General features: G+C 44.2%; 1 protein-coding gene across 1 annotated transcript in view; it reads left to right on the top strand.

Annotated features, from left to right (window-relative positions):
- Ankrd55 (ankyrin repeat domain 55) overlaps window positions 1-25800 on the top strand; it is a 107072-nt gene that overhangs the window by 65271 nt on the left and 16001 nt on the right. Inside the window, exons 6-8 of the mRNA XM_051172369.1 lie at window positions 6853-6981; window positions 15141-15325; window positions 22200-22367. Of these exons, the coding sequence (XP_051028326.1) occupies window positions 6853-6981; window positions 15141-15325; window positions 22200-22367 (482 nt within the window). The remainder of the gene's footprint in view (window positions 1-6852; window positions 6982-15140; window positions 15326-22199; window positions 22368-25800) is intronic.

The following is a 25800-nucleotide window of genomic DNA, read 5'->3' as shown; positions in this document are numbered from 1 at the left end:
TGGAGTAAGGTCACACCTACTTAAGAGCCTTCACTCCCTCCATCCTGGTCCCCCAACTCCAGAAGTGTGTGAGGACAACCATCTTTGTTCTCCATGACTCTAGTTACTTACACATAGTAGCTACAGAAAAGTGTGTGTGTGAGTGTGTTATGTGTACCTGTTTGTGTGTGCCTGCATGTGTGGGTACTTGTTTGTGTGTGCCTGCATGTGTGTGCATGCATTTGTGTATGTGTGTGTGTTCATGCATGCACACATGTGTGTGCACATGTGTATGTGTATGTATCTGCATGTGTGTGCCTGTGTGTGTATGTGCATGTGCATGTGCGTGTGCATGTGTGTGTGTGTGTGTGGTGTGTGCTTGATTGGAAAGGTAGCTCAGTGGCTAAGACCATGCACTACTCTTTCAGGAGTCCCAAGTTTAGTTCCCAGCACCCATATCAGGATGATTCATAATCACCTATTAACTCAGCATCTGAGGACTCAATTCCCCTGGCCTCCATGGATACTGGAATGCAAGTCTCTCTCTTACACAGACACACACACACACACACACTTCAATATAATAAAATAAATATCTTTAAAACTGTGCATATATATAAATTTTCTTTAATACGATATACACATTACATATAATATGATATACACATTACATATCAATACATATTATAGGAAGAAATAGAACATTTTAATTCAAGAAAAAGTTGTGCAATTCATGTTTTTTCTATATTAAAGTGTATTTTCCCCTCTGTTTTGTTATCTAACTGAATTACACATTTCAAATATTAGACAATTCTTGGTGACACTAGTTATTTTCAGAATCTATTCTCAAAAGTAATATTTTCTGCTGGGCATGGTGGTACACATCTTTAATCCCAGCACTCAGGGAGGCAGAGGCAGATGAATCTCTGAGTTCAAGGCCAGCCAGGTCTACAAAGTTGAATCCAGGACAGCCAAAGCTACATAGAGAAAACTTGTCTCCAAAAAACCAAAATAAAATTATTATTATTATTATTATTATTATTATTATTATTATTATTATTATTATTATTATTATCACTTAGTATCTTCTAAAAATGTCCTATAGACTCAAGAGCAGGAAATTCCTACTTGTGTTTTGCAGCATGGATAGGTTTTACCTGCTGGTGAGGCCTGTGGATCTCTACTCAGAAGATATCTGAGCTACACAAAACAAAACATAATACAAACTAATACATAGTACAAAAGTAATAAATGGTTTTGAAATATAGCTATCAGAATGTTTCGAGGAGCAAACTGATAATAGTAATACACAAGCTGTATTTGTTGAGCAAACTTCTTTTGAGGTATTGGGGATCCATAGATGGAACCTATGGTCTAGCATATTCCAGGGGAAATAGCTTAGTAGCTCTACCATTAAACTATATTCCCAGTCTTTTCCCTTTCTTTCTTTCTTTCTTTCTTTCTTTCTTTCTTTCTTTCTTTCATTTTTAGACACGGTCCAGTTAGATTGACAAAATCAGCCTTGAACTTACTTTCCTTTTTATATTAATTAATTAATTAGTTAATTATTATGCATACAATGTTCTAGCTGCATGTACACCTGCAAGCCAAAGAGGGCATCAGATCACATTATAGATGGTTATGAGCCACCATGTGGTTGCTAGGAATTGAACTCAGGACCTCTGGAGGAGCAGTCAGTGCCCTTAACCTCTGAGCCATCTCTCCAGCCCTGAACTTACTTTCATAGCACAGATTGGCCTTGGATTTACCATCTCCCTAAATGCCTGGGATTACCAGCCCTTAACACTAGGTCTGACTTACACAAGCTTTTTATTGATGCATTAAGTAAGATTTGACGCAGGGACCAACATCTACAACTCTGAAATAGTGACTCATGTAAAGGATACTGTGAGGTGTCTGTGGTCACTGAGTATCCCTGTGGCAAGGTAACAGGTACTGTTAAAACTGTTGACAACTGTAAGTCATTCCCAATGTACAGGAAGATGGGGCTTATTTCTCTGACCCAACCTCGCCTATTTCTTTCCTTATTTCATGAGTATAACTGCTACTCTAGCTAGTGGCCTTTCAAAGAAAATATCTTACAAAAACATTTTGAGCACTGAATAGAATACTTGGTCTCCCCAGCCAGTATAGTTATTTTATTCTTTCAATAAGTATTTGTTATGTCCCTACTATGTTTTTAGAGTTTATCCCTGCTCTGGCGGAGCTTACCATGGAGTTTAGAAGAATGGAACTAGTCAATTCTGTTGAAAATTAGGCACAACTTTGGTCTCTTACTTTTCTTTTGTTTTGTCTTGGTTGTTGGTTGTTATTTCAAGACAGAGTCTCTCTATGTAGCCCTGGCTGACCTGGAACTCACTGTGCAGACTGCTGTCTTCAAACTCAGAGATCTGCCTCCAAAATTCTGCACCACTACACACAACTTCTACTTATTTTGTATGTTTGTTTGTTCCTGTTAGAATTTGCTTGTACTTTATGACCTCCATTTTACTGTGGTTTATTTTTTCCCCCTTGCATTAGTGTCTGACTCACATTACAGAAGCCTCCATTCTAAACGCATTTTTAGTGGCCTCATCATTTTGGCAACCTCTCTCATTTGGAGAGAAAGCTCCTGCAACGCAACATTACTGTAGCCATCTTCAACCGCAGATGCCCATCCCCAGCAGTAATCCTTGGCTGTTGTGATGTTAACTGGTTTTCTAGGTTAGAAACCTCCAAGGCAAAGGCAGGGATTGATTACTGATCTTTCTGATCTGTGAGACCTTGGGGTTTGTTGTTGCTGTTGTTGTTTTCCAAATAGAAGTGAAATAAAATGGTTTCACTACTGCACTTGTAACACCAGAGAGTTTTAAAAGTCCTTTAGAGTACATCATGTGTTCCTAAACTACCCATTCCCCCTACCCCTACCCCACACCCGCATCCCCCAACCCCCACCACTGCCATCAGGGATACTCTCTAACTTTGTGGGGAATACCCACATGTGGTTGGGGACTAAATGTCAAGTGCATTTTGTTAGATTTCAAGGAAACCAGGCACCAGTGGCTAACTGAGGTGCCGAGGCTATATCAAAGGAGACCTTGGCTAGCTCTCCCAGCATCCCAGTATCTGTGGCTCCTCCTGGCATTCCTCACCCCACCCCTACCCTAACCCTCATGGCTTCTCTTCCCCTCAGCTTCTCTTTCCCATATGACTTCCATCATTTTGGACGTCGGTCTCTCGGCCTCTTGGTCTGCTGGCACACTCCTGGCCTCTCACCCACCCTCTCTCTTCTCTTCCTCTTTTGCTCCCCCCTCCCCCTCTCCACTCATGGCCCTGTTCAGTCTGGACCCTTCCAGATGTCTCTGGTAGAAAACCTTCTCAGTCCATGTCTAGGCACAATCATGTCCTTATTTTTTTTTTTTAATTCAGCTTTTAAATATCAGTGAGGAAGAGACCAGGCTTCTGTGCAGTTCTAGACCCTTCAAGGTGTGGGGCTGTTTTGCTGGTCTCTCAGCCTCCTGCTAATCTGTCCTTCACATACCTAGACAAGCCAGGCACTGCCTGTGGCCTGATCAACATTGCTTTCAGTGTTGAATAGCACTGGTAAAATTGCTTCCCACAAATCAGATTTGTGGTTCAGAAAAAGAAAAAAAAAAAAACCAGTGGTTGTCAGAGAGAGAGATCTGAGATTCTCTCAGAATGTGACAGCTAAGCGGAAGATAAAATGGCACATCATGGATCACAACAGCCCTGCTGTGCACCCACCAGCAACAAAGGGCCCTGAGGCCTGGAGTAACTTCAAAGGACATCCCATGTCAAAGAAACACACCCTGGAGAGCGTGTATCCCTAACTTACCATGAATTGTTCTCAGTCTTTGAACTGATGTTTATTTTTTCCTAAAAGTGGAACTTTGTTGTCACCAAGGCCATCTGGGGATTTATTCCCACTGTGTCTATGATTCCTAGGTTTTCACCTCCTGATGTTGCTGGGTGTGGTGGCACACACATTTAATCCCAGAACTCTGGGAGGCAAAGGCAGTCAGATCTCAATGAGTTTGAGGCCAGCCTGGTCCACAAACAGAGTCCTGGACAGCCAAGGCAACACAGAGAAACCCTGTCTCAAAAAACCAACCAACCAACCAACCAACAAATCACCTGAATGTTTCTATGGCCCAACTAAATCCTCAACGGCACTGAGCAGACAGATGGTGAGAGAAGATGAGGGTAGCTGTCTCACATCCAACAGATTCCATACTTCCTATGTCTCAGAGATCTGTGATAAGCTGGAACTCACCACTTCTTGAGTAACTTGCTGTGTGCTTGGTGCAGTAGACAGCGTCATTTACCTGTGTCACATTTGCATTGTGATGACTATCGCTGCTTAGTGCAGACCAGCTTCCAAGCCTCAAGCCTGCCTGTATATGGTCCCTAGAGCCTTCACTATGCTCAGCCTGCAGGCTCCACAGATGCTGAGGGAAAATGTCCCTCAGTGATGACTTACACAATACCGGTGGCTACCCAGCCAGGCTGCCTGAATGACTTAGCCAGCTGCTTGGGAGCTTTTGAATGCTTTGGTTTTCAGATTACTAATGCTACAGGGATTTATTTTTATTTTTTTCATTAGCTCAGCTGGAGCAACAGGAAATTTCTCTTGACTGAAAGTTTACACATTGTTTACAATATAATAGTATTCAGGGAAGTTGAGTCAAGTCATGGTGGGTGGGCATAGAGTCATTTCTAGCCAGCCATGGTTGTCCACGCCTTTAATCCCAGCACTCAGTAGAAAAGGGGAAATGAGAAGAGGCCCATTACTGTTCTTTCAGAATGAACCCTACTGGAGATGAAGGTTTGGCAATGCCTGACAGAATGCCTGACTGCTTTTCTAACCAATAAAAGTGGGGTAAAAATTACATTTAAAATAGTACTCCCTCAGCTGGGCAGTGATGGCAGACACCTTTAATCCCAGGACTCAGGAGGCAGAGGCGGTTCGAGGCCAGCCTGGTCTACAATGTGAGTCCAGGACAGCCAAGGCTACACAGAGAAATCCTGTCTTGAAAAAAAAAAACCAACAAAATAAAGCAAAAATAAAATAGTACCCTTAGCAGGAGGGTGGGGGGGGGGCACACACCTTTAATCCCAGCACTTGGGAGGCAGAGACAGGCAGATCTCTGAGTTGGAGGCCAGCCTGGTCTACAGAGCGAGTTCTGGGACAGCCAGTGCTACACAGAGAAACCCTGTCTCGAAAACAACAAACAAACAAACAAACGGAGTCAAATAGCACAGCTAACACAAGCTATAGGGTGACAGCCTGTGCCCTAGTGAGAACCACCAGTGCATAGAGCGACAAAACCTGAGTCAGTTAAGATCACACACGTACACACAGAATCTCCCAGCTCCTGAGCGCCTTTCCAAGCCGACCAATATGATGAAGACCACTTATCTCCAGGAACACAGACACATGGGTTTGAATTCCAGCCTTACCAAGTGCCCAGCCCATGCCCTAGGCAAGTTGCTTAACCTGCCTGTTTCAGCTTCCTCACTTTAAAAATGATTCTAAAACTCCTATCTGTAAAAAGTCCATGGGATAATACATACACATGTCTTGGTGCCAAGTAGGTAACATTTTGGGTTGTCCAGATGCCTAAGCAGGAAGAGGTGCTTACCAGCCAGCCAGGCAACCTGAGTTGTATCCAGGAAAGAAAGAAACACAAAGCTACAAGATGTCCTTTGACCTCCACATGGGTGGGCTGCCTCCCCCAACCCCCCCCCATACAAAATAAATAAATACATATTTTCAAAACATAGTAACTTTCTTATTGTCCTGCTCCTTTACCAAAACGTATGTGGGTTGCTTTTGAAGTTCTGTTGTTTTAAAAGAATAATACTTAAAATGCAGCAAGCTGTGTTGGACACAGTAACTAGCCCTGTACAGCCAACCACAGCTTAATTTACAACCGTGTTTCACAGTGAATTTCCGCATGCTTACATCACAGTTCTGCACAGTCCTTGCCATTCCGTGCACATTTCCTTTTGTTTGTGGGTGGGCGGGGGGAGGGGCGGACAGTCAGACTTCTGCATCTAGGATCAGTGTTGTATGTCTTTCCTAGTCAACCTCTACCTCATTTTTTGAGACAGGGTATCTCTGTGAGCCCCGGGCTCACCAATTGAGCTAGACTGACTGGCCAGAAAGCCATGGGATGACCCTACTTCTACGGCTCCAGCACTGGAGTTAAAGATGCATGCTGCTGGGCCTGGCCTTTTAACATGGCTGCTGGGGATCCAAACTCAGGTTCCCATGCCTTTGGGGTTAAGAACTTCACAGACTGGGCCATCTCCTCCTCAGTTAGTAGAGGTTCTAAGAATGAGATCTTTTAGAACACTCGCCAAAAATTCTGAAGTGTAGATTGACCAGCGGGTAGCAGCAATCACTAAAGACTAAAGGAGAATTCATTTTACATCCCCCCCCCCCTCTCATTTTCAGTTTTTAGTTTTTTTGAGATAGGGTTTCCCTGTGTAGCCTTGGCTGCCTTGGTCTCGTTTTGGATGCCAGGCTGGCCTCTACCTCACAGAGATCTGCCTGCCTCTGCCTCCCCGAGTACTGAGATGCACCTTCATTTTTTTCCACAGCCCAATCCCAACCAGGGCAGGCATCTTGTTTCTCACACTGACTTTTGGATAATCAACAGCTATTAACTTGACAAAAAAAAAAAAAAAAAAGTTAATCGCCAACTAACCCTCAAACGGTTTAATGAATGAATGAAGTAAAAAGTAGCAGCCATAGGGGCTGTGGCCTGCTGGCCCCCGGAGGAATGTGATCCTGTTTCCCCCAGGAGCCTGTGTTTACTTCTGTTCCCTTTGATCATCACGTTGCAGGGAATGACGCCACTCCATTGGGCAGCTTTCCACAACCGGCCTCAGCACACCCAAATGCTATTGAAGAAGGGGGCAGACCCCACCCTCGTGGACAAGGACTTTAAAACAGCTCTCCACTGGGCAGTCCAGGTGAGAAAGCAGGCCGTGAGTGAGCTTATCTCACGTTTAAAGGATGTAAAGCCATGTTAAGCATTTTCTGAACAGGTCAACCACAAAAGTGGGACCGGTCACACATGCTGGTCCTGACATTTATTTGAAATGTATACGATAGAACGAGGACAGTCTCTGCTCCTTTACCTCCTCCCATCTCCAGAAAGGCAATAGCAAGTCTGATACGCAGACACGCACGCACGCACGCACGCACGCACGCACCCACCCACAGCTACACGCACAGGAGCGCATGCGCACATCCAGGCAGGCACATACACATGCTTGTGCGCTTTACTCTCAACGGTTACTATTGGTTTACAGAAACCTTCGGAGAATTATCGGGCAAATCCTTTCAAACTCTTTCAACTGGAGCTCACTTTTTTCCATCCCAACCCTCCCTAGTCATGCCACTGAAGACGATCCTGACTTTTGCACAGAACAGTGAAAAAACCAAGGACTCGCACTCCCCTGTCACAGTTACAGGACTCAAGCCACCTCAGTCTGCACAGCCATAAATAGAATAGGCCTGTGAATTCTAGAGTCCAAGGAAAGTCAGACTGAGCCGAAGAAGCCAGCTAATCGCTCTGAAGCCTAGCCTATTGCCAAGGGCATGGCTCACAAACAAATGAGCCGAGTTAGCTATTCCTCACCCTCAAGGAGAACGGCTGGGTGCTGCTGCCCTCAGCAAGTCAGCTTTCCACACCGCTGCAGAGACCCCCACTCTTTCCTGTGACTGGCCAGGCAGGGTAGCCTTTCAGAACCGCGGGAAAGTCACCTCTGCTACCCAGCTGCAGTTTCACTCAGTGTTTTCATGTTGATAGAGGTAGCACCTGGGACTTTCAGGACTCACACGTGTGCCTGAGGTAAAGGAAAAACAAGCCATTTGGAAACTGCTCTGTTTTCATGCCTCTAAACTTGGCGGGGGCAGTTACAGGGCACTGGACCCAGCCCTGGGCAAAATCACAAAGTGAGCAAGAGTTGTTTTTTTTCGTCCCCTCCTGCCTTGGCGTCCTCCTACACACTCTCATTATTTAATCATACGTGCACCCTTGTCCTCAATCCCAGCCACAGGTCAGCCCCTACATTAGCCCTCGCAATGGAAAGAAGTCCCAGCAGGCCTTGCGCGATGGCTGACTCCGGAACTCCACCCCAGCCCTCAGGAGATGAGGTCTCTGTTCCTATCATCCAGATGGCAGTTTAGCTAAAGCCAGAGCAACACACTCTCAATTTCCATGACAGCCCGGGTTTGATCTAAGGAGAGCCCCCCATACCCGTGCAGCTCAACTCCAATTATACAGGAAAGGGAGGGTATGAAGGAAACTGTTCACATGACGGCTATAGGGTGTATGATGGAGCTGGAAGAAATGGGTGGCTCTGTTATGATCCCTAACTTTTTTTTTTTTTTAGACAGGGTTTCTCTGTTTAGCCCTGGCTATCCTGGACCCTCTGTGTAGACCAGGCTGGCCTTGAGCTCACAGCAATCCGCCTCCCTCTGCCTCCGGAGTGCTGGGATTAAAGGCCACCCCGCACGGCATGATCCCTAACTTTTAAAGACAATTGCTTGTTGTATTGAGTACCTTACTCTCTAAATCACCAGTTCTCGGCCTGTGGATTGTGGCCCGTTTGAGGGTTGAAGGACTCTTTCATAGGGGTCACCTACAACCAATGGAAAACACAGATATTTATGTTAAGGTTCATACCAGCAATTATAGTTATGACGTAGCAATGAAAACAATTTCATGGTTGGGGTCACCACCACACGAGGAACTGTATTACAGGGTCACAGCATCGGGAAGGTTGACAGCCTCTGCTCTAAGTGATCGTGCTGTAAATGATAGCAACGCCAGCTCATCTAAAGAGCTTTTAAGTAATATGGATGCTTAGCCCCAGCTCTTACATTCTCCTTCAGCTGTTCTAAGATGGATCCCAGATGTGGGTGTTATTAAAGCTCCTTCCTCCTCCCAGAACATTAAAATATGCTTCTAGGATTAAGAACTGCTGTCATAGAAGAACTCACATTAATGGACGCCAGTGTCTTATCTACTCTCATCTTCAATGCTTGCATTCTGACGGTGATGGTGCCCAGGTAATGCCTCATGTACTTACTCCATCACTCAACTTTTTTTTTCTTCTGGAGCATCTACTATAGATCTGGTTCCTTTCAGTACCCCACAGTGGTGCCCAGTATTCTATGTGCAGGTGGTATGTGCTTGCATTCCTTTTTAATGAGCCAAGAGTCCACAGCTCTCTCTACTCAATGACAGTTGGTAACTACAGCGACGTATAAAGAACCCTGGCTCTGGAGGGCTGGTGTCCCCTTTCCCTTCCACGTGGTTAGTATTGATAGTCAAATTCCCAGGCTGTGTATTCTGCCCTTTATACAGCGAAGACTAGGAGTAACTGTGGCGATCACTGCTACCCTGGTCTTCTGCATCTTGCTCCTTGTTGCTCAGGCCCAAGTGTTTCCACATGAATGAGTCTACTTCCCATTGTCACTTAGTCCTTTCCTCAACTTCCTGCCTTTCTCTCGGACTGTACAATGAGATCACCTCTGAAACTACAATGCTTGGAAATAATTAGGCCTTTGTATTTGACACAAATAACCAGAGCAGTAGAGATGTGGAACATTGGACCTTCAAACTAACTTCAACTTCCGCTCCTATTTTATAGGCTCCTATTTTATAAGGATACGCTACAATGGCCATTGGCTCTTTCTTATCCTCCTGTCTGTCTAGAAGATTCCACTGTGTGTCTATAGCCATACTGTCTTGACAGCTATGGATAATAGCAAGTCTTTAAGTAAAATAGCAGTCCTCAGACTACTGTTCTTCCTCGACATTTTTTGTCTTTTCTGGGTGTTTTGCTTCTTCATATAATCTTCAGAGTCAGTTAATCAATGTTTATTGGAAATACATTGAAACAGAAGATCAAGTTGAGAGGAAAAGGCATCTTGACAACACTGCTTTTGCCAACTGTGATCATGGAAAAACTTTCCTTGTTTAGTTAAAGTATTTCAGGCTCACCTACATGGCATTTACTTTTTAATGTGTATGGGTAGTTTGCCTTCATGTATGTCTTTGCACCACGTCTATGTTTGTTGTCTGTGGAGGTCGGAAGAGAGCATGGATGCCCTGGAACTAGAGTTGGTTATAGATGAGCCACCATGAGGGTGCTAGGGTTTAAACCCAGGTCCTCTGGAACAGCAGTCAGTGTTCATAACTGCTCAGCCATGCTTCCAAGCTGACACTGTGCTTTTATCTTGGTCTGTTTTATTTTCCTATAAAAGAAGCACTGAGACTCAGTCATTTTGAAAGAAAAGATGTTTATTTAGCTCATAATTTGGAAATTCAAGAGCATGGTGCCAGGTATGCTCAGTGTTTGACAAGAGCCTCATACTGTTCCATGAAGAAAAGGTAACTAGGAAGGGAGGAAAACGGCATGTGTGCGAGCACATAAAAACAGAGGAGAGAGACACTTCACAACAACCCACGCTCAGAAGAACCGGGGCACACTCCCCAGAACGACATTATCTCCTAAGAGTGCATGCACGCGCGCGCGCACACACACACACACACAATGTAATTACCTCTTAGATGGCCCACTGTGCAATACTCTTACATTGGAGAAACAGAAGGATCCCTAGAGCTCACTGCTCCATGTTCAATGAGATGCCCTGTCTCAGAAAACAAGGTAGAGAGTGGAGGGCAAAGTCACGCAACATCAACCTCTGGCCCCCACATATGCACACATATGAGTGTGCACTAGTACATATACGGGCACACACTACCCATCTCTCTGTCTCTGTCTCTCTCTTCCTCCCTCCCTCCTTCCTTCCCTCCCTCCCTTTCCTCTCCTTTTCTCTCCCTTCTTCTCCCTCCTTCCCTTCCCCAACACACACACACACACACACACACACACACACACACACACACTCCATTTTATTGGAAATTAAATTTCAGAATGAGTTTTATAAAAGACAAACCACATCCCAAACAGCAGTTTCTAATTTCAAATTCAATTTGTTAGTTGCCAATATATACAAAAACAAAATTTTGTCTTTTGTATAATATATGTCTTATATCCTGAAAACTTATGATTGTTTCTTACTTTTAGTGCTTTGGGTTTTGCTGTATTTTCAACTATTCTACCTAGACCCCCACATTATACCTGAAAAGTCCATTATAGCTTTTCCTTCCCAGTCATCCTATTTTCCCTCCATTCTCCTGTCTTATTGCAATAGTTAGGACTCTGGCCCCTAAAAGGTTGATGGGGAACAGTTCAGACTCTAATAGTTCAGAGGTATTGTGTTCCTTTCAGCTGCTGCTTAGCCCGGAGCCAATTCTCAAATGCTTACTCTGCAGACTCATCATCTCCATCCCGGTCTAATTTGTCTGGCTACAGCTTTAGCACGTCATAGAAACACGCAGGCTTTTCAGGAGACGTGACTAAAGCATAGACACTAACACGTTGGCCTGAGCTTTGTACGCTCACTAGCACATGATGAGTGATGTTTATATCCCCTCATTCAAGGTAGGAAGACTACCAGAATTTCCTGAAACCTTATTGTGCATTAATTATTATCCTTGTTGCTATGACAAAGGCAACTTAGGAATAAAAAGGTACTTTGAGGGGCCGCAGTGCATCATGGAAGGAAGCCGGCAGCAAGAGCTGGTGGCAGCTGATCACATTGCAGCCACAGGGAGGAAGCAGTTGCACTTTTGTGCTCTGCTGCCTTCCTTTTTTATACAGTCTGGGACTCTAGCCAGTGGCATGGTGTTGCTCACATTCAGAGTAAGTCTACCATTCTCTTACACTTCTGTGGAAGCACCTTCACAGACACACCCAGTGATGTGACACTTCTGTGGAAGCACCTTCACAATACAGACACCCAGAGATGTGTTTCCATGGTGATTTGATGATTCTAGTACAGTCAGGTTGATAATGAAGATTAACCATTACAGTTCCCCGCACATGTGCAGATAACCAACTGGTCCTATTGCCTCCTACGGAGCCTCCTGCAAAGGGCGCTGTCTTGGTTACTGTTCTGTTGCTGTGATGAAACACCATGGCCAAAGCAATTCTTAGAAAGTATTTAGTGACTTCCAGTTTCAGAGGGTTAGTCCATGACCATCATGGAGGGGAACATGGCAGCAAGCAGGCGGGCTTGGTGCTGGAGTAGTAGCTGAGAGCTTACATCCTGATCAACAGACAGCAGAGAGAGGGGTGGGGGAAGGAGGGAGGGAAAGAGAGAGAAACTGGACTTGTGACTCAAAGCCCACACCTAGTGATGCACCTCTTTCAACAAGGCCACACCTTCTTATCCTTCCAAAACAGTTCCACCAACTAGGGAGCAAGCATTCAAATATACGAGCCTATACGGGCCGTTCTCATTCAAACCAAGACAGACACCTAAAATAAAAGGGATCCACAGTCAGGATATGTTGATTTGGGTTTTGGTTTGGTTTGTTTGTTTTCTTTTTTCTTTTTTTTCACATACAGCAACATATTAATTCAAGATCCCTTTTCTCCTAGACCAAAGCATACAAACTCTCCAGAGTGCATCCTGGCTCAGCTAATTCTTAGCTGTAGTCTGCAGCAAATTCCCCAGTCCCCCTCACCCTGGTTGTCTGACCTCCCCACTATGGAGAGAATGACAGTAGCTTCCCCCTGGGGTCATTGTCAGGAGTGGTTTAGAAAAGGACTAAGCAAGCTCGGTGTGGTGGCTCACACCCTGCACTCAGGAGGCCGAGGCAGGAGGAGCACTGTGAGTTCAAGGCCAGCCTGGTCTACAAAGTGAATCTAGGACAGCCAAGGCTACACAGAGAAACCCTGTCTCCAAAAAGAAAGGAAGGAAGGAAGGAAGGAAGGGAAAAAAAAATAATTAAGCAGTGTGCACTCTCTCTATGTACTCAGCTACCACCCTTATGTCTGTAGAAAGCTCATAAAGAAAAAAGCAAAATACAAATAACAACAATGTTATATGTGAGACTCAGCAACACACAAAGGAGTTACCTGGAAAAGCCACAACAAGAGCCACAGTGGAAGAAAAGTGTAGAGTGAGGTGCGATTTCTAGCCTGCCCTTACTCAGAGGGCGGTCTACAGTATTCCAGCCCCAAGCTGGTCAGAAATTTAGACGAGGCAGACACAGGTACCCTAAGCTGGGCTGCAGCCACTGCCAAGTGACTCCTCGCATGGGTCAGGCGAGGAAAAAGGACAGAGAGGTGAGGTGTATCCTTTTGTTTTTTTTTTTTTTCATCTGTCCTTAATGCTCCCTCTTCTACAAAGAGGGGAAACTGTACGTGGGGTGTTTTGCCCTTTGAATCCCCTTGGCAACCTGAAGTCCTTTTCTCTTCCAGGAAACTGTAAACAAAGCAAATACACCATGCTGGCACTCTCTGCTTTCCTTTCCTTTCCTAGGAGCTGGTACTTTCCAAGAAAAGAAAAAAGTCTCTTGATTGTTTCATCTGTATTCCTGAGCATTTAAAATGCACTGAGGAATATCCTGTGAAAGACTCTAGAAAAAACTGGTAAAAAAAAACCCTGTGTGATAAAAGTAGCCCGCTTCTTGTGAAAGGCAGGCACGGCGCACGGTTACCTAGTTGATGGAGTTATATCCACGTCCCATAGAACAAAGGCTAGCTGGATGACCAAGGTCCAGGAGGGAGCCCTCTCCCTGAGACACCTGAGATCCAGGACGGTGTGGTCACCACCTTGAAATTCTCTGGTTAGGCCATGAAGCCTGCACACACAATTCTAACCCTCGAGTCCCTGCGTCAGGAGCCCAGCTCCTGCCCAGCCTCTGCCACTGCCCTCTGCTCCTGTCCTCAGGCACTTTCCCTGTCCTATGGGATGGAAAAGCTCAGCATGTGCCACGTTGCAGGATGGATCCTGGGCACCTGAGAGGATGTGGAGGTGTGGTAGGAATCTCCAATGTAAGCTGCAACAAAATACCATCATGCAGGACTGAGGAACAGGCCTTTTCTCTGCATGCTCACGTCACTGCTCGGTCCTCCTTCTCATCGCTCTATTAACATTGAATTTAAATGTACAAGTGTCCTCACGGCCACCGGTCCAGTGAAATGAGGATGTCAAAAGAGAGATCTAGTGAGCAGTTTGTCGCCTAGGTGACCCGTCTGTCAGGCTAGCTCTGCCGTCCGTTGTCAGTTCACTAGGTGTGGAAGACCTTAACCCCGACTGGAGACAAAAAAAAATCCTGACAGAGAACTGAGATAAATGGAAATTTGTTGAAGAAACTCAGTATGAATTGTAGGGGATTAGATTTCTGTGCTGGCCCCAGGACTGAAAAGTCAAAATAGAGTCACCATGTTTAAGCGGCATCTCACCAAAGCCAAGTGAAGTTGTTACCTGAACCTCTGAGAAGGCAGGAGAGGAGGGAGGAGGGCGGCAGCTTCTCCACAGATCAAACCATGCATTCATAAAGTTCACTCCTTTTCAATTTTTCACTCTTCCAGGCCTTAATCACCCACCACAAACTGTAAATTTACTTAAAACATTACAAGTTTTTTTTTTTTAATGGGAGAGAGGGAACAATTTGTGTATTTCTAAAGTGTGAACGTGTGACACAGCTGTCACATTGGAAAGGCAGAGGGCCGGACATGCCGACAAGTACCTGACAAGCTGGTGTCCTTATCTTCCAAGGAGAGAATTTTTTAAATGACTGACCTGTTTTTTCTTGTTTCTGTTTTTTTCCCTCTTGAGCCATCCTCTATCTTTTAAAGCTCTGTCTCTGTCTGCCTTCCTGTCTGTCTGTCTGTCTGTCTGTCTATTTGTCTGTCTGTCTGTCTCTCTCTCTCTTTGTCTTCTGTCTCTCTCCCTGTCTCTCTCTCCCTGTCTCTCTGTCTCTCTGTGTATGTGTCTGTCTCTGTCTCTGTGTGTGTCTCTGTCTCTGTGTGTGTGTGTGTGTCTGTCTGTCTCTCTGTCTCTCTCTCTGTATGTGTGTGTCTCTCTGTCTCTGTCCCCCTCGCTCCCTGTCTCTCTCTGTCTCTGTCTCTTTGTCTCTGTGTGTGTGTGTCTCCCTCTCTCTCTGTCTCTCTATCTCTCTATCTCTCTATCTCCCTCCCCCAACCCCTACCCAATGCACAGACCCGTGACGGGTTTTCTCCAACCCCTTTCGCAGAGTGGAAATCGGATTCTGTGCTCCATCATCCTGAGTCATCATCAGGGCCCGTCCATTATCAACTATGACGACGAGAGTGGGAAGACATGTGTCCACATCGCAGCAGCTTCGGGTTTCGGTGACATTATTAACGATCTGGCAAAAGTCCCTGAGTGTAACCTGCAGGCTCTAGATGTGGATGACAGGTATCCATGGCAACTCAGAAAGTGCTGGGAACTACCAGCACTTCCCCTGACATTGAAGGCGCTCTCCTTTCCGACCGATCGTATCCTGTCGCTGGTGATACATGGGCTTGTGACAACACACCTTGGTCTATTTTAGTAAGAGGAGGAAAAATCATTGTTATGCAGAGAAGTCACGACTACAGCACTGTCAGACTTTCCACCTGTGCACTGAATATATGCAGTGTTCTCAGAAGGCTTTCAGTTGAGCCATGGGCCCTGGTTCTTAATGAAGTTCGTATTTTCTTCTTCGCCCCTGAGCTGTAACACAATGCCCACAATTTCTTATCCAGAGAATAGAGTGTGAAAAGTATTTTAATTAGAAACCACAAACCTTACTAATGAGGATTTTCTTTTCAGTCATTGATGGTATATTGTCTGGAAAAGGAATCTGGGTCCAGAAAAGTAAGATGATTTGTCTCAGGGATTGCTAGTAGCCCAGTGAAGGATTGCACCTGTGTCTTGTAAATGTAGCGCTCACCACCTTCAACAATATGCTTACTGCCTTTTGTTTAGTTTAGGCATTGAGTCCATGGAAGTACAAAAAAAAATATAGCAATAACCAAAACTATTTATAAGTGTAAGAATTACAAACTGAGTATGTATTTGCCATTGTCTGTTAAAGTGAGCATATCCTAAACTTAAATGTTCCACAAGAGTACCTCCCCTGATATGTGGGATTCTCTCTCTCTCTCTCTCTCTCTCTCTCTCTCTCTCTCTCTCTCTCTCTCTCTGTGTGTGTGTGTGTGTGTGTGTGAGCACGCGCGCGCGCGCGCGCACATGCGCATGCACACGCGCACCCCATCCCACATGGGTCTTGGGAGCTGGAATTGGCTAACCTGATGGTTTGAATTAGAATTGAAGTATACTGTCTCCTAAGAGCAGGTGTTGATCCTGAGAAGGTAAGAAAGGAAGATGTTAGTAAGATGAGGTGGGGAAGTCAAAGATCCATAGAGAGAAAGGACCACATTTTAGCACTGAGAGATGAAAGAGAGTTTGCACACTTCAAGAAGCTGCTAGAATCAGATCAAAATAGGTGCTTCCCCACTTTGCAGAGCCTCACATTTAACAAAGAAAATTCCTTTTCCTGGGCCTCGGGGAAGAAAGCAAACATAAGAAAATCAATACAGACAGACGAAGAGGTAGGGTGAGAAGAGAGGTGCAGTTTCCAGGAGGCTCACCCCCTGCTCCAAGCCACTGCTTAACCCATTCTTGCATTCTCACGTTGAACACGAGACCGTCTCTTCCATGAAACGATGAGTCTCTGTGCGTAGTTGAATCATTCAAACCCAGCATATGCTTAAGGCATCCACGACCCCTTTCCTTCTTACCTTTTTTCTAGCAAAGATTTTTGAGCTCGTCTGCCTATACGTTAAAGCACCCCAGGAAGCAGGCAATGGTGGTTCACCCCATAACCATAGCCCTGGGGGGGTGCTGAGGTAGGAGAAGCACAGGCTGGAGGCCGACATGGGCTACTGCATGAACTCTGCCTCACAAACACCCCAGTTTTGTTTTTGTTTTTTTTAATGTCCAGCAGGATGTGTCAGAAGATAAAAGAACTTGTCACCAAGTCAGATAAACTTAGTTCTGCCCTGTACAATGGAAGGAGAGACCTGATTCCCACAAAGCTATCCTCTGATCCCCACACAAGCAGCATGGCACACAAGCATGCTTGAACATTCTCACACACAATAAATAAGTGTTGGTGGGGGGGGGACTGAGTCACATACTAAATCTGTGGTGTTTTAAATACTATGGCACTCACCTTAAGATTAATGCCATGTCATAGATAACACAGAAGTAGCCTGCGTGTTTTAAATGTCCCAAATCTCATCAGTCTACAAGGTCATAATTCACTTCAATAAACAGCTCATTTCTCTTCAGGGAGGCCGGCCTTTTATCAGATTCTCCTCCCTGCGTATTTCTGGGAATTCTCCAGGGATGTTTATCGGCCTCACAAATCAACCCTTAGTTAGCTACTGAGAGCCGGAGCAACCCTGAACCGTCCCACCCATCATCCCTCACCACCCAGAGACCAGCACATCGCCCAGTGCTGGTCTCCACTCCGTTGCCTTAAATCCTGGGTCCTGACCTGCTCAAATTGCAATGGCTGAGGCCAGCCTGCAGTGTCTACAGGATGATCCTGCAGCCTGCAGCCAGGAAAGGAACCGTAACTCAGACAACGCAGAATCTGCGTCACACATTTGCCACAGAGGTGCTCGGTATGTGCATCGGAGGTTGTCAATGTGTTCCGCTTGTTTCCTGTACCCCTTCCATGATGGCCATAACAATTCAAAATGGTGGCTGTTGGCAAGTGTAAGGCAGGACTTATTTCACAAACCTTCAGAGTGAAATGTTGCATGTCAGTAAGCCTGACTAGATCAATGTTTAGTCCTCTATCTACTGAAGTTATTGTTAATGCTTCCTTTTATGTGGAGAGATTATTCTGCTGAAGATTAATTCTGTTCTAAAATATTGCCTGAGATCTCTCTTATGTAGAATGGAACAAATTCTACATGCTACACTCAGATACACAGTGTAGTCACTGTGTGACTGAGACATTGCTCTAAGACAGTGGTCCCCTGTGTGTTGGGACCCCCCCCCTTTGGGGTCATATATCACATGTATATCAGATATTTGCATTACAATTCATAATAGTAGCAAAACTGCAGTTATGAAATAGCAACAAAAATAACTTTATGGTTGCAGGGAGGGTGAGGGGGGGTGTCACCACAACATGAGGAACTGTGTTAAAGCGTCTCAGCATTAAGGAAGGCTGAGAAACACTGCTCTGAGGTGTCAAAGAGCAGAGAGGGGTGTTTCACAGAGAACACAACCTGAGCATGGGGACCCAGTACCTAGGCGCCCTCCACGTACTGTGGTCCAAGGCCCTTGTCTGCCCACCTCCAGGTGTTCCCGCGCCTGAGGGTTATTTGGCCCTCTCCAGCACCCCCAGGCCTGCCATGCACATGCCCTTCCTTGCTGTCCCAGAACTGCCTCCTTTCCTGACTGACAGACAGAAAGCTTGGTCATTCTCTGCAAGGGGACCCTCATTTGCTTTCCTAATAGCAGTACCCAGAAAAAAAGAAGAAGAAGAAGAAGCCTGCCCATGTGGCATTACATCATCCAAGATATGGCCTATCCAAGTTTTACTAAAACTGCAGTAGATTCAAGCGGCTCCTTCCTTTACGCAGTACTTTCCAGAAGCCTGGAGGCCAAGGCTACTTACTCAGCCACCTCTGATCTGATAGACACTTCCAAGCAATCACAAGTCTATGACATCCAGAAGCACATGAGTGCAGAACAGCAAACAGCTACAGCTAAGGAAAAGGCATTTGCAGACAGTGAACACACTCTGAAGAGACACAGTGCTCTCATCCCACCCCTGGCCACACTCTGTGGTTAAGTTGATACGTGTGTTGGCTAAGTCATAGAGCCCCAAAAACTTCTGCTTTAGATAAAAAGTTCTGGGGGGCTGGAGAAATGGCTCAGCGGTTAAGAGCACTGGCTGCTCTTCCAGAGGTCCCGAGTTCAATTCCCAGCAACCACATGGTGGCTCCCAACCATCTACACTGGGATCTGATTCCCTCTCCTGGCCTGCAGGTGTACATGCAGATAGAGCACTCACGTATAAATAAATATTTTTTTTTTTTTTTTTTTTAAGATTGCTTTACAAAAAAAGAAGTTCTGGTACACAGTGAAATGCTTAAAGACTCCCCTGGAACAGGGAACTGTGCAAAATCTCATGTCTCATGGAGCTTTGAAAAGCCACAGTACATTGTTACCCAGAATTGTTTTATCCATAGTATAATAACGAGGTAATATGGAAGCATCCATGCAGTAACTGTTTGGTTGAGACCCTAAGGTTAGGTGTTGTGCTGTGTGCTGTAGGTACAAGACAGTAAGTGAGATACACTTATTTTCTTCTTACATGGGAAAGAGTGGACTGTTCCCTATATAAAGTATTAATGCTGTATTACAACCAAAAATATTTAGAAACAATAATAATTTTGTTATCTATAATTTAATTCTTTCTTTTTTCCAGTATGAAATTGAACCTAGGCCCGTAGTATGCTAGGCGAGCACACTACCTCTGAGCCCTCGCGGCAGCCCTGTAATTTCTCATTTTTATCATCTAAATAGACTAGTGGAAAATTTAACCTCCATCTCTTTTGGCTGATTACAGAGTTTTCTTCATACCAACATATGTAAGACTAGAGATGGGAGATGACCGACCCTCTTGATACGTATCTTTGTCCTTTCATGGCTGATGTGGCTTCCCTCTCTCTGGGCGGCTCTTGGGAGCCTGCTGATCCTGAGCTGCAGGGGGTCCCACTGCCTGGACACATCACTCAGACATGACTGGCCCCTCCCTCCCAGAAGCTCTACCAAAGAGTCTGAGTCCGGTACCTAGTGTTGTTTAGTTCAGTGATCCTTTATGCTCTTAGGAAACTAAATTTTTTAAAATGGTACTAGGGTTTGAGGCCAGCCTGGTCTACAAAGCAAGTCCAGGAGAGCCAAAGCTACACAGAGAAACCCTGTCTCGAAAAAGAAAGAATTTGCTTTATAACCTCAGCTGGCCTATAACTTCCAATTTTGATGCCTCAGCTTCCTGAATGCTGAAAGTATAAAGGTGAGCACCATGCCAAACACATTTCTTTTCTTTCTTTCTTTCTTTCTTTCTTTCTTTCTTTCTTTCTTTTCCCCCTGAGACAGGATCTCTCTGTGTAGCCTTGGCTGTCCTGGACTCGCTTTGTAGACCAGGCTGGCCTCGAACTCACAGCGATCCACCTGCCTCTGCCTCCCAAGTGCTGGGATTAAAGGTGTGCACCACTACCACCTGGCTCACATTTCCTATTTTTAATCCAAATAAATCTAGAAGAAAATATTGGGTTTCTTTTCAATGAAGTGTTTCTGATTTCTGAGTTGTTGGGATTTGGGAAGGCGTTCATACAACATAATGAGACATTTTGAGATGAAGCCAAGCCTGAGCACAAAACGTGTTTAAGCACAGCCCGAGAGTGATTCCACATGGCATTTTACCTGCGCTTCAACTTTAGCTCTGACCTGTCAGACAGGGTCAGACAGAGACACATCAGTGCTTCGTGCTCAGACCATTTCAGATTCCAGATTTTTGAAACGGGGAAAGGTCACTACGGGGCCTGCTGAGACTGGCTCATGTCACTCAGCAGGACATGCTTGCGGCTTTATCCCATCAGCAGCCTGCTTGCTCTGTCACTGGGTTATATCCCACAGTGTAGAGGAGCCACAGTTTTTTTATGAAGGATGGTGGCTTGCTTCCGGTTTACGGACGTTATGATGGAGTTGCCATAAACATTTGAGAGCGGGCATGTGTGTCAAGTTTTTGTTTCTCCACCTAGCTACCTAGAAGTGGGATTTCTGGGTCACTTAGTTGGGAGATAGTTAACCCTGTAAAATTCCCACTAAGACTGTAGGCAAATTCGAGGTTTGCCAGCATCAATTGTTGTCAGGTTTTGTTGGATTTTGCCTTATTTTAATCATTTTGTACAGGCCTGTAGTATCTCCTTGCCATTTTAATTTGTATTTCCCTAAGAACAATTTTGTTGTTGTTGAGGCAGGCTCTCACTCTATTGGGCAGATATACCTGGAACTCATTATGTAGCCCAGGCTGTCCTCAGGCTCACAGAAACCTTCATCCCCATCCTCCTGGATGCTGGGACTTCAGGTGTGTCCCACCACGCTGGCCTCACAAACTGTCCTTGAGCCCACAGCACTTCTTGCTGGGCATCCCACCACACACACACATCTTTTTTGGTGAAATGTCTATTCTCATTTTCTGCTGTTCTCCAAACGAATTTACTTTCTGGAAATCGCTACACACTCTGATATTAAGCCTTTTGTTGCACATGTGGTTTGTAAGTATTTCTTCCTGTTTTCTGACTTCTCCTTATTCTATTAAGAAAATGCTGGTTTTGCAATTTAACAAAGTATTAAGTACTAGAGATTATCTGTCTTCTAGCTAAGAAAGAACTTTCTAAACATGAAAGAGATAAAATGAAATGTAATTTAATGTGAATGGTTTTCTATTTTTTATGGAAAATGACTAAAAACTTAAGGATTGAACAAAAAAAATATCTTGAGTTTTTTTTTATAGGTGACCTATAAATGACCAGTATCTTTAATACATAAAAATCCCATATAAATTAGTAAGAAAAACATTAATACTGTAATAAAGAAATAGATGATAGAAACTGTTTATAATATATTCCTATAACCCCAACACATGCAAGCAGAGGCAGTAGGATTGTGTATTCAAGGTTAGTCCCTGCTATACAGTGAGAATCTACCTTAAAAAAAAAAAAAAGCAAAAACAAACAAAAGGCATTAAAAGTGATTTCAATGAAGAAATTCATATGGCAAAGTCAACCTTACTAGTAAAGCAATGCAAAATAAAACAATATCAAAGTATCACTTTGCCAAACAAATGAGCAAAGGTTTTTAAAATGGTGACATACTCGGTGTTCAAGGAGTAAGGACGCAGCTGTAAGAGGGTAAATTGAGTCAGCATTCCTGGAAGGCAGTTGGCACTGTGTATAAAGAACTTTGAAAGTCACTCATACTTCCTCTTCTAGGAAATTCCCAGGAAGAGCAGACATGGGAAGGCAGAGAGAGCTCACAGGGCAGCATTGCACACGCCCTCGCCTCCCTACCCCAGGCCCACGCACGCTATTTCATACCCTGGATAGAAACAGGATTGTCCTCCTTTGGCCTGCCTCTGGGTGGAAGCCAACCGTGGCTAAACAGCCTGTAAGGCTCTGACTCAGGCCCCTGTGTTTCTTCTGTGCTGTTCCTCCAGGACACCCCTGCACTGGGCTGCAGCTGCCGGAAAGGCAGAATGTGTTCAGTCACTGCTGGATTTGGGCATGGACAGCAACCTGAGGGACATTAATGAGAGCACGCCCCTGGCCTATGCCCTGTACTGTGGTCACACAGCCTGTGTCAGGCTCCTCTCCCAAGAAGGCCGGTGAGTCTATCTAGTGTCTTCCTCTCAAATACTCATAACATTAATGTTTTTATAAGCCATCAACATACACACCCAAAATAATAGTGCATGTGTGCATGTGCACATGTGTGTGTGTGACACACACATAGAGGTCAGAGGACAGCTTATAGGGCTGGAACTCAGGTCATCTGGCTTGGTGACACATTTTTATCCACTGAGCCATCTAGCTGGCTGCAGTAATTTAATAGTATAAGAATTACATAAGTATCATTATTAATTATCCAATTAATTACATGTGTGTGCTGTCATCTAACACAGAGAGACGTGGTCTCCACTGGGTGGAACACGGTAATAGTAACAGGTGTGAATCCATCAGGCGAGGATGGTTCATAGGGCTAAACCCGCCCTTCCTCCTCTTTTCTTCTTCCTCCTTCTGCCAAAATCACTTTTTCTCAAGATTGCTTTACATCCTCAAAACTTTCTGAAGATGTCAAAGAGCTTTTAAAGTCACCATCATGGTGTCCAAATATTTAGTTGAGAAGTTTTTAATAAAATATTTGTTTTGTTATTTGTTTAAGTAATAATAAGTTTGTGATTGCTATGTGTTAGAATAAAAGCCGTGTTTTAATTAATAATATTGTAGCTGTAACCCTGGGGTTCTGGAAGCTGAAACAGGATGATTATGAATTTGAGCCCAGTTTGGGCTAGCCATGTAAGGAGACACTGTCAGTAAATGAATGAATAAGTACATAGCTTTTAATTTCATTTAATGTTGCTCTTTTCAAAAAAAAATAGTAAGAGCAGCACTGTTCATTCTCAGCAAATTATTTATGTTCTTGGCAACTAAGCCAAATTTGGTTGAAGCTTCACTGCGGTACAGAAATTTCATCTAGGAATGCCCAATACCAATGAAGAGAGAAATTAATGGCACTAAAATTTTCCCTCCTTTCATCACACTAGGACTGATTACCATTCAATCTACAGGTTTCGTGTCCCACTAGCCTTTGTTCCACACAACCCTGTGCAAGCTTTCAATGTCAGAATGCTTCATTCTACAGGGGTTGGGTATGAGGGATCAAGCCTGAAGGTGACAAAATGTCATCGGATCTACTGGGTCAGTTCAAGAACAAACCAGTTTAAGTACTGTTCCTCCAGAGTCTGTCATTAGTTGCTGGGCTCATTGCAGAATAAGACTGATAACGCTGACTGACAGCTGTCTCGATGAAATGTTCAATCAATAGCATGCTCCAAAAGCAAAAACCAAAAAAAGTAAATAAAATATAAATTATAAAAATATATTAAAATAAATTAAAAGAGAACTGTCCCAATCATTTGATTTCAAACCAAGTAGAGTATATATTTTATAGCACTAGAAAGTGTTTCATTTATAAATCCAGAAGCAACAAAATATCAGATCAAAAACTAATATAAAAAAAAAATGTGAAGAGAATAAATACAAAATTTAGTCAGCTTTTCCCTTCTCTCCCTGAAAGCCTTTATTCTTATCCATGCCCTTGTGTTGTTTCATCGTTAATACATTCTGCTACGCAGCTACCTGAGTGACTTAGGTAGTCTCCATTCTGAGGAAGTCATTCATTTGATCATGTGATTGCCATGGTGAAAGGGAGATTTTTAAAAATGTATTAACAATTTAAAAATGTAAATGGATACATATATATGTGATGTGAAAGAAAAACAAATGACAATGTATATATATGAACAAAAATTAATAGGGAGAAAACATCCATTTCTGCATCCAAACTTAGTGCTGGTGTTTCTCAGACTACAGTATCTCATTCCAAAAAGTAACAACGTTGTAATCTCCCTCTTGGTAGCTGCTGTGGGTCCAGTTTCATGGTTGATCCCTATTGCAGAAAACATTGACTTGACTGTAGCGTCAAAGAATAGCACTGGCTTTCCAAAGAAACTCTGCTTGAGGGAGACTGACAAAAACTGATCCTGACCTTTTTACATTTGCATTTGCTTGTGAGCTAAGCATGGCTCACACCTGCCACGCCCAGCCTCTGGCACTCACAACTTCCTCTTCCACTGGAGCTCAAACTTTAAGTCTTCTCTACCTGTTTCCTTTGGTAGAGTATTTTTACTACCATATTTAGACTTTTTTTTTTTTTTTTTTTTTTTTTTTTAAGATGTAAAAGAAAAGCAAAGAACAAACAGTATAAATCGAGCAAGATTCTAAGGTACATAAAAGTCAGTGCTGCTAGGTTTCTGGGATCTCTCAGAGGAAACATAAAACCACATCACATCTGCAGCTCCCACCCTCTCTCTGCCACCTTACACTTCTTAGGCCCCTGTTACTGTGGACTGTCACGTTAGGCTATTTTCAGCTTAGTCAATTGATAGTTGAAAACAGATTGCCATGAGGTAATTGAAAGAATTTAGCCTCTGGAGGCCCAGGAGATGGTTATGTCAGTAAGTGCTTGTGCAACAAACATGAGGACCTCAGTTTGAGCACGCAGCAACCATGTAAGAGCCAGGCATAGGAGGGCACAGCTGTAATTCCAGCACTGGGGAAATGGAGCCAAGGTGTGTTTGTGGTTTTCTGGCCAGCCAGTCTAGCTTAACAGCAAGTTCCAGACTCAGTGAGACTCCCTGTCTCAAATAAACAAAAATAGATAGGTGGATAGATAGATAGACAGATAGAAAGAAAGAGATGGAAAGATAGATGGATGGATGGATAGATAGATAGATGGAAAGGTGGATAGATAGATAGATAGATAGATAGATAGATAGATAGATAGATAGATAGATAAAGTGAGGTTGGGCCAGAGACATGGTTCAGCAGGTAAAGTGGCTTGCAATGCAAACTTAAAGGTCAAAGGAGAGAATCAGATTGACAAAGTTGTCCTCTGACCTTCACAGACAGCCCTGGCACGCAAGTACCCGCACTTACATACACCATACATACACAAATGCCAGAATAAAAACACACTCTCACCTCAAAAGGGAACAGAGATGGTTTATTCTGGAGCCAAGTATAAGTGGCCATGGCCTGGGAACATAGATTTAGCTTACCTCAAATGTTCCAAGATGAAGTTTTTACAGAAACATAACCAAGAAAGCTGCACATCAAGGCACTGTGCCAACCCATTGATGGGAACATTTGGTAGGCCGGCAGGACAGAGCAGGAGAACTTCTGACATGGGCCTCAGGGATCAGCTGACACTCTTAGCCTTTTGGTTGATGGGAGCTAGGTGTCTGTTCGTTCCACAGGGCTTACCTAATGGTCGCCAACAGAGGAGGGCAGTCAATGGCTATTAAAAGGGATAAGAGTGTCCTGAGACAATTTGGCTCTGTACTTGAAACATCCCAATCTCTCTGCTTCTAATCCGTTAATTACAGAAGGGTCAGTGGGAGATACAGCTTCTTTCAGAGAACCCTTATTCTCATTCTCTCTCTCTCTCTCTCTCTCTCTCTCTCTCTCTCTCTCTCT

The sequence above is a fragment of the Acomys russatus genome, chromosome 30, assembly GCF_903995435.1.
Source record: "Acomys russatus chromosome 30, mAcoRus1.1, whole genome shotgun sequence".
NCBI classification, from domain to species: Eukaryota; Metazoa; Chordata; class Mammalia; order Rodentia; family Muridae; genus Acomys; species Acomys russatus.
The sequence above is the reverse complement of the archived record's forward strand: the minus strand, read 5'-3'. Positions and strand labels throughout refer to the sequence as shown.